The sequence below is a fragment of the Cardiocondyla obscurior genome, linkage group LG19, assembly GCF_019399895.1.
Source record: "Cardiocondyla obscurior isolate alpha-2009 linkage group LG19, Cobs3.1, whole genome shotgun sequence".
In the NCBI taxonomy this organism is placed as follows: Eukaryota; Metazoa; Arthropoda; class Insecta; order Hymenoptera; family Formicidae; genus Cardiocondyla; species Cardiocondyla obscurior.
In genome coordinates this window covers 164,962-174,134 of record NC_091882.1, presented here as the reverse complement: position 1 = coordinate 174,134, position 9,173 = coordinate 164,962, and the positions used below count along the sequence as shown (strand labels likewise).

The following is a 9,173-nucleotide window of genomic DNA, read 5'->3' as shown; positions in this document are numbered from 1 at the left end:
GCGAGACGCTCTCCGGCCATAAGCCGTCCGTCGTCGTCGCCTGGCGCCATCGGTCGTCGAACATCGAAAACGCGCGACCTGCGCGCCATCTTCAACGGTGATCCGAATTATCTCCCACGGGAAAGGTAAAACAGAAACTTGATTTAATTTAATTTTTTTTATAATTGTAATTGAAAAGTAATTGGTGGTATATGAGGAAGAAGCGATTTAAAATTCATCACTTTATCGTGAGATATAAAATAATCCCGCATATTGTAAGTTGTTTTCTTTTTTTTTTTTAATTTAATCGCGAAATTTTAATTTTACAATATTAATTTTTTTATTTTTTTTTTTTATTTAACTAAGCTCTTAATCACAAGAAGCGAATGTAAGAGGCGCTTCAGCAGCTCGATTGTCTTCAATTCTACGCAATCAGAAATGATTCTGTCAGCAATTGACTTGCCTTGCTGACGGTGCGTTTCGGCGCGAAAGCGATATCGTTCAATTGATCAAAGTCTCGCCGTATCTACCGGCGTATTTTAATTATGGCCAGTTCAGAAAGGATTTCTTTTATACTACGAATTAGTGTTTTTTGTCTTCTTTCAAATGACATCACACACTCTTGGAATTTAACGTCACTAAACGTATCAGACGACGTTCTAATATGGAGATTTGCCGTGTGGAGAAATCGCGCTTTTCTGGCAATTCCCAGGTAGGCAAATGACAATGTACATCCCGGAAACAAAAATCCGCGATTCGTATTTTATTTAATGTACAATAATTAATTTTAAGCTAATTTTAATAACGTATACATTATTTTCACATATCAATCTCTTTAAAATTTTTTAATTAGATGAGTGGAATTAGTTTTATTAATTTTTGTTTCTTTTTAATAAACTTTTACACCTTGTTAAATTATCGTAACATGTACATAATATCAGATCTTCAAACGAAAAGGAAGAAAGTCGACGGTCATCTTTGGTGGAAGTTTCTTGGCCTGAAATCAATTCGTCGTCAAATGTTGCAAGCGCAGCAATCTCCTCCAAGGTTTTCCCTAAGGAAGTATCGTCAAAGCGTAATTATAAAACTCCCGTATCTGTAACTGGATTGGATGTGGATGCTCGAGGACAATTATGGATTTTAGACGCACCCGATGAACTCGATCGTTGGCCTCGCATCGTCATCTACGATTTGAAGCGAAACGATCGCATGGTATCTGTCAAAGAAAATGTTGCTTTTAGGTATCGGAAATATATACGAGAATTTTTTTATCTGTAAAATAAAATCTGTCAAGGTGTCGTCTACGGAATTGACTAAAGTATCCTCGAAGAAATTAAGATCGCTCGTGATTGATCCGTTTGAAGATCAATGGGGATTTCGTGGCTACGTCGGAGACGCGGGTGATGAAACGATCGTGGTTTACAGTTCAGGTAAATAGAAAAAAATTAAAGAGAGACTACGGAGAAATTATTCGGTGTTTTATGCCGATTGTGATACGAATTTCAGGATTGCGCAAGTGGTGGAAATTGAGAATGTTACACGGTCCCGAAATTCCTCGCGTGGAATCCACTGACCTCGCTGTTTCACGGAGGAATTCGATCTTGTACATGACGGGGCATAGTACACACGACCTATTTAGCGTTAATTTGGAAATAATTAGGACGGAAGAAACGTTAAGCACAATATTTTCGCACGTGCGTGCCGAGTTGATTATCGCTATTACTGTATTGGCCTGATTTTAAGCATAATTGTTTATTTTTATAATTAAAATTACGTAATCTTAGGGAGTGCAAAATGTAACGGTGACTTCGCTTGGGAAGAAATTAGGCTCCTCCGCGGGTCTTTTCAGCGATTTAAAGGACGGTCTGCATTATTTTATGACTTCGCAACGAGCCAGCGTGCGATGGGATACGAAGCTTCCTTTGAACGTAAATTATTTAATTCAATCCCCTTTAAAAGCCGCATTGTGAATAATTGATTGATCTGTCCTTTCAGGCGCAGAGTCATTCGGTTCTGGTGCAAAACGATGATGTTCCCTGCATAACTGATTACATAATGGACGCGCGAAGAAACGTATGGGGCTTAGTGAATTCAGAATGTCCCGGCGTAATAAAGAAAAATATTTCAAGCCGTTCATCGCTTAAATCTCGAACAATTAGAGTTCAAAAGTATTTCCTTACATTCTAACGCAACGCGATAAAGAAATCACTTTTTAATTAAACTTCCTTAAAGTTTAACTTGCTCTTATTTTCATTGTCGGCTAAGAGAAAATATTCGATAGTTTTAAAATAAGTATTTCTATCGTAAATAAAATTATTTTACCTACTTATATTTATCTATAAGTTGAATTTCAAATATAAATTAAAACCTATTTCTGTATAAGTTTACATAAGCTGGAATTTATTAGTCGTTTCGTTAGATTTATATAACAATTATAGATGTATACATTTAATTAATCAATCACTTTTCTTGTTATTGAACAAATAAACCGAAGGATTAAAAAATTTTGCCTTGAAACGTAGAAGTTATGTGTCAATATCGATTTAAATAATCGACGAGTAATTTTTACACTGGTCAACTCGTCCAAATGTCGCAATCTCGGAGCAAACTCAGTTAATTATGGTAGAAATAAACCTTGGGCAGTTATTAATTATCTACACAACTAAAAGAAATATTCCAGCCGTTACATTAATTAATATTACATTCGCAGATTAAATTATCTACAGGGATCAAAGCGCAAAATGCTGCCGATTACATGACTAGATCAGCGACAATACTTGATCTCTTTATCTCTTTTTTTTTTTTTTTTAACTTTAGCGGCGATAAAATTATTAACTATTAGAACAATTTATATTATAATATTAAGAAATATCATACGTTACAGTAATCGTCTTTTTCTCACAAAGAAAAATCTAATTGCTTGTTCCATTTGTGGTAATACGAACCAATATAATTTTTTAAATATTATTTCGATGCAAGCAACGGAGAAATGTACCTTACGCTAATCGTCGTGTTGCCCATTGCCATTGGCGATTGTTTCACGTGTCCGATGCATCGAATACGAAGCACTTTTCAAAATTACAAATTTTAATTTTTGTTTGAGGAACGTCGAATTGTAAAATACGGATAATTAAATACAGGAATCAGTCCTGCACAGTTACTTTCGTTTTAACGAGTCATAAATAATGCCTACTCGTCGCAAGTCTTGACTATGGGATGAATGGCGACGGAGGGGCCGGAGCAGCTCACGGTATTCTGTATGTAATCTTGGAAGTTGCTCTCGATCACCCACATCATTCTTTTGTGACAAGGAGTTACTTGAGTTGGCAATCGGCAGTCGGTGCCGTGCTGCACCAAAACGAAGTTCTCCTGAACGAAAGGCGTTTCGGTGTTCCACATGTAGATATCGGACTCGCCTGAAAACATATCATTTATCTTCATGAGATGCTAGAACTAAAGCACAATCGCCAAAAAGTTCTTTCTGGCTGCATTATTTGCCGCGCAAAATAATAATGTAGATTTTCTCGTTACTGAAAAAAAAATGTATAAGACTGTTCGATCGTTTCAGCATATATCTAGTTGTATGGCTTTACGAAACGAAGTAATGTATCATGTAAAAATCGGCACAAGTGACTAAAACGCGAACCGTACCCTTGTATCTGAAGAAAATGGCACAGCCGTTGTCATTGCCGAGGAGAACCATTTTCTTTTGCTTCGGTCCGACGTCCACAACTGCTCCCTGAGAGATACCGCGTCTCAAATTCTCGGCCTTGATCGCAAAAAGTCTGTTGCATCCCAGGTAAGAGAAATACAGCACCGGTGTACCGCAGCTCTTCTTCACCAGAGTCGAATAGAGAACGTCTTTGCGTTCGACGCCGGCGGTGACGGCGCTCGGAAGGATCACTCGATACCCTTTGTCCGCGGTGACGTTGTAAACGATAATGGATCTGGATGTACCCTCAGTTATGTACACGTAGACCTGTCCATCGTCTGCGTAGTCAACCGTCAGATATTGCAGACGTGATTCCGCGTTCACCAAATTACTCAAATCAATCACCTTCACAACCTGGGAAAACACCACGACTTATGTCAGTTCAATTTTATTTCGGAGCATCTTTTCTTTCCGGAACAATTCTCCCTTCGATTAATTTGAATAAATTTTAATAATAACACAACGTAAATTACGTGCGCTTTTAAGAATAATTAACAAAGCTGTTGATCAGAAATAATATCCGTTCTATAATTATTAAAAAAATTATTATGCACGGGTTAAAAGAGCTTGGCTTACCTTTCCGGATTTCACGTCAATCCCGACGACTTTCGGCGGACATCTGCGCACTGGTTGCTCCAAAGTATTTACGATACCAACGTCCAATACCCACAGAATGTCCTGGATGTCCAGGGCTAGATCCACCACATTCTGAAGCGCTTCGCAGTTGCCTTCTTCCTGGATCGCCCAGCAAGGGAACGGTGTCACTTTCGGCGTGCAATCTTTCGTCTTCAACGACATTACTCCCAGGGTAAACGGCACACCTGGCTTGTAACGTGGCAGCGCTACAATTGCATCGTCTCTGTAGATCTGCAATCTCGTAGCAATGACACTCTTCGGGCTGTAACGTCCGCTCGTTGTATAGATATTCTTCGTCGCTTGGCAGGGCCACTCTAAGCTCTGTCCCGACAAGATCATCGTCGTATCTTGCAGTAACTGCTGTTTGTCGCATATCACCGACGACAAACCACTCGCCAGGATCACCAGGCACAGAGCGCTCCTCGGGATTCTCATCCTGCGCTCGTTTCTTATAACACTTTGTAGTAATGTCTCGGTGTTCTATAAAAAAAAAAAAAAATGCACGTTAGAAATGTATTTTTAAACTCGGAAAAAAAATTAATATAGTAGTAAAAGAAGGCTGCCGAACGAGTGACGAAAGAAAAAAAAATGTAAAAACTTACAAGATTTCCCGTGCAATCAGTTGGTTGAAAATTTTTGAATGTGCGAATCATTTACACAGCTTTATACTTATATATGCGTCGATTGTGAACCAACTAAACTTGTTTATACTTTTATTGTACATCACTGTTCTTCTCCTGTGCAATATTTTGCAATAACCTTTTCTTGCTCAAGTTTCACGGAAGAGAAAATATGTCGCGACACGCATTTCTTAACGTTATTTATAAACAACAATATTTGCAGAAAAACGCAGCACGCTTCAAAGTGCGAATAATCAGGAAACGCAATACTGCATTCAGGAAATAACATTTTTGTTTAATTTCATTGATTTGTTACGATTTCCGCTTCTAAATTTTATTAATTTCCTCAAATCAATTGCTTTGCCATTATCAAAACTGTACTATGAAATTAATTATTTAAAAAAGATTATTTTTTATGTTATTTATCTTATTAATTACAAATTAAAAATCTAAATAAATGTCTAGGAATTTTTCGTACTTTCTATACCTTTCACATTCTTTTATAACATAGAAACAATATCTTAGATGTTTCTAGTTCCAAGTAATTCCTTCTTATCTACATTTTTATAATCGTAAAACATTTTGCATTTATGACATGAAACTTTCCTTAATATTATTCAAGTGTATCCTTTTTGTTCTCTCAAATATTTCTGTGCTCCAAAGTGATTACATTTATATTAAAGAAAGTAATCCATTCCGATCGGTTTAGCCTGCGAATATTGCACTCCTCTTATCCGTCTCATTTAAAATAAATCTTTCCAGTCAATGTGAGTCCACGTAAAACATTTTCACCGCGCGATTTAATATCAATTTCTGCGGAACTGTAAGGTGCGCGTTTTCGTGTTGATTCGCAGCGCAATGCGAGGAAATGTTTTCTTAAACAAAGACGTTGCGCAACGTATCGCTCTGTTGTCGCAGGATTATAAAACTGGTGCAACCCCGGAGGGTTTTACAGTTTACGGCTTGATCCGGTCGCCGAAGAAGACGCGATCGAGGCGGTAGGGCTTATTCGAAGGACGGCGAAAGCTCACAAGGGTACCGAGAATGCTTTTCGCACGAGCGGTGACGTTTGCCGTCGCCGTCGTTGTTCTCGCCAGTGCAAACGATGATAACGAAAAGAAACCGCTCGAGAACATCATACGATGGACCGGCGGCACCTTCGAATGGCCTGGCGCGGCCACGAAGAGCCTCTTCAAGAATAGCGGCCGTTACATCTCGAAGAACGTCCTCGCCACCAGGACTGCGATCTACAAGGACGACGCCTTCCTCGCTTTACCTAGGTATACACGATTCCCAAAGTTCCAACGCGAGAGCCAAAGTTAAATAATAGAATAACTTTTACATTTTGATAGTTCCTTTACGCGAAACTTGAGAACGTAATTCTTATTAAACCTGCCGGAACCTTGAAACTGCGGTAATAATTTACGACCTCGGGAAGCTAATATTGAGATTTTTCAAAGGAAATAAAATTCACGAACAGAAGGAATGTCTCTCGCGTAATCGACATTTGTTTTACGCTCGCAAACGTCTTTGCGTAAGAGGAAAAAATTACGTTGTTAAAAAATTCCATCTAAAAGCGACGTCGTTGTTTGACGATTTTAAAAAGCATCATTCAGCGGCGTCAGAATAATAATTTTGACGTGAAAATCTTATGTAAGAGCACAGCCAGGAATTTTTCTTTTTCTTTTATCGCCCACGAATCGACGCGTGCGAAATCGTTTCTCTCTAATTGCATCCAAATCCAGAGCGAAAGGGCAGCGTTGCATTCTTTGGCGTGTCTACTTCGTTTAAAAGGAGGGAAGCCGCGGTAGAAAAGTGCGCTCGTTGCAAATCTCCGCGTTACGTCAGTAGCAATCGATGCACAGCGTTACCCTACATTGGTCTTCGCAGAAATTAACGAGGCACGAGTCCGACGTAAATCGATATTGCGAGAAGCGATCGTGATCGCAGTTTTCAATCGCGGGGAGGAGGGGAAAAAAAAAAAGAAAAGAAAAAGAAATTAAACCGGTTGTTTCGCTGATATCAATGGGGATTTTACGCTCTCGTAAGATAACGGACTTTCCTTCGAGCGCGAACAGTGGAAAGACGTCACGTCCTTGTCGTGGCTATGAAATCCCGTAATGAGAATGTCTGCGCACGTGTGTAACAATCTTGCAACATTGCTGACGGTGATCGTATCTGCCTGCTCGTTTCACGAAGGGCGTTTGGTATTTGCGGCTACGAGCGCAGCGAAACGCGCCACGCTCGGCGGTAAAAGCGTTTAATCGCGATATCTTCATCACACTTCCTTTTCATTACACGCACAATCATTAATCTTACCGATCGCCGGCGATCTTACGGGGTTAACGGGCGATATTTATTATCGGGCAATGTACAGTATCAGCGTGCTGCGTTGTTTGTATAATTGATTGCCGACTAATGACCGTCGCACTCTCACCGCAGTTCAATTCTGATTTATTGAATTTATTGCGACGGTCGTAAAATTTGCGCGCTACTTTGTTGAGATTAGATTTGTTTCGGTATTTCGAGAAATATGCAGTTTTATTTTGTAATATATTAACGATACCGTATTAACTACGAAGTAAATGATTTTAAGAGGGAACGTTTATAGCGTTCAACGCACGTAAAGATCGAAATAAGAGATCGCCGCAACGATCTTCGCGCTTAATTATAATACGGGGTGGATAAAAAGGAGATGAAATTAAGACTAATTAATAGTTTGTACTCACGTTTGGAATGCTTTTCCAGATTCAAGCCCGGTGTGCCAGTGACATTAGCGAAGGTTTCCTTGAAAGACAAGAACTGCGAGGCCAGTCTCTTGCCCTTTCCTTGCTGGTCGCTTCAGGAAGAGGGTACGTGCTCCGCGCTGCAAAGTGTCGTCGACATCTTCTTGGATCCCCAGGAGATCCTGTGGGTGCTGGACACCGGCATCGTGAACTCCCTCGATCAGCCCGAGCGCAAATGCTCGCCGAAGGTCGTCGCCCTGAACGTAAAGACCGGCAAGGTAAGGCTATTCTGAAACTCGCAACGCAAATGGCTTTTTACTAAAGCTCTCGGATAAAAAAAAAAAAAAAAGAAAAAGAAAAACTTACATGTTTCTTTTCCAGGTCGTGAAGACCATTGACCTGTCCGGCCTGACGAGCTCCTCGTCCCGACTGCAGTACGTCGTGGCCGATTACAGTCCGGACGGCCGCGTCTTCGTCTACGTATCCGACGCTGCCACGAGAGCGATCCTGGTATACGACGTGACTTCCGGCCAGGGATACCGCGTCATACTTCCGCAAACAGTGTGCGTGACGAGCGATCGTCGAGACGTGCTCTATCTCGCTCTCGTGCGACACAGCGACGGTAGCACCTGCTTGATCTTCACGTATCTGGGCAGCACCCGTCTGTTCAGCATACGAACGGATCATCTCCAGAGCGGTAACGCCGGCAAGATCCAGGACCGCGGCCCGAAGCCGAAAAAGCTCGTCATCCTGGGAACGGACAACGGCGACGCGCTCTTCTTCCGCTACGAGGGCGATTCCGAGGTCTACAGATGGGAGAGCACGAGCTCCTTCACGCCCTCGAACTTCCAGGCCGTCTACAAGAGCTCCCAAGACGGATGCGCCCTGGAAACGCACATCGTGCCCGATTACAAGAGAGGACGTATGCGCGTCCTCGAGAGCAACTTCCAGGATTACATGCAGGGAACCGTCGGCTGCGGGGTTAATCACGCCCTGGTCCTGATGTAGACCGGGAGCGATATCGCTTTGACGACCGCGATTACGATCGCGGAGAAAAAACGGGAGAGCAGATTGATAATAGCGGCAGGCTTCTCGGCCGTTCGGACTACTTCAGCTGAGAGGCAACGTTAACATCACAATTCGACGGGATTATCTTTTCACATTACGGACGCGAAGCAATATGTACCTTACGCCAATCGTCGTGTCTTTCATTGCCATAAATGTATAATTGTATAGCGTTAAGATCATTCTCGCGTATCCGTTTATCTGCGCACGTATGTGTACGTATATGTATGTTAATTTATAGCGTCGAAACTCGAACTCGTCAAAATTACATCGACTGCAATACGATTGTCTACTGCCAGCGATGCAAAAAAATTATCGTAAGCAAAATGTCAGCTGCTGACATTCGTCGGCATGGAGAAATAAACGTGTTACAAAAATTCAGGACTTTTAATTTCTCCCCTCCCAACGTTACTCAGGTTTTCTAATCCGCGCATC

At 41.2% G+C, this 9,173-nt stretch overlaps 3 protein-coding genes across 3 annotated transcripts; 2 read left to right on the top strand and 1 right to left on the bottom strand.

The window, feature by feature from the left end:
- Positions 1-134: 134 nt before the first annotated feature.
- Positions 135-2,690, top strand: LOC139109917 (uncharacterized). The gene is made up of 6 exons (XM_070669367.1): positions 135-691; positions 921-1,191; positions 1,274-1,409; positions 1,486-1,673; positions 1,764-1,907; positions 1,975-2,690. The coding sequence occupies exons 1-6, from the start codon at positions 525-527 to the stop codon at positions 2,164-2,166; spliced, it is 1,098 nt and encodes a 365-aa protein (XP_070525468.1). The 5' UTR covers positions 135-524; the 3' UTR covers positions 2,167-2,690.
- Positions 2,691-2,764: 74 nt separating this feature from the next.
- Positions 2,765-5,065, bottom strand: Yellow-g (L-dopachrome tautomerase yellow-g). Its single transcript, XM_070669364.1, has 4 exons — positions 4,930-5,065; positions 4,268-4,807; positions 3,631-4,045; positions 2,765-3,395 (listed from the first exon to the last, which is right to left on the bottom strand). Exons 1-4 carry the CDS (start codon positions 4,978-4,980, stop codon positions 3,169-3,171), a joined length of 1,233 nt encoding a protein of 410 aa, XP_070525465.1. The 5' UTR covers positions 4,981-5,065; the 3' UTR covers positions 2,765-3,168.
- An 819-nt stretch (positions 5,066-5,884) lies between these two features.
- On the top strand, positions 5,885-9,115 carry LOC139109916 (dopaminechrome tautomerase-like). The gene is made up of 3 exons (XM_070669366.1): positions 5,885-6,227; positions 7,696-7,951; positions 8,055-9,115. The coding sequence occupies exons 1-3, from the start codon at positions 5,992-5,994 to the stop codon at positions 8,679-8,681; spliced, it is 1,119 nt and encodes a 372-aa protein (XP_070525467.1). The 5' UTR covers positions 5,885-5,991; the 3' UTR covers positions 8,682-9,115.
- Positions 9,116-9,173: the final 58 nt, after the last annotated feature.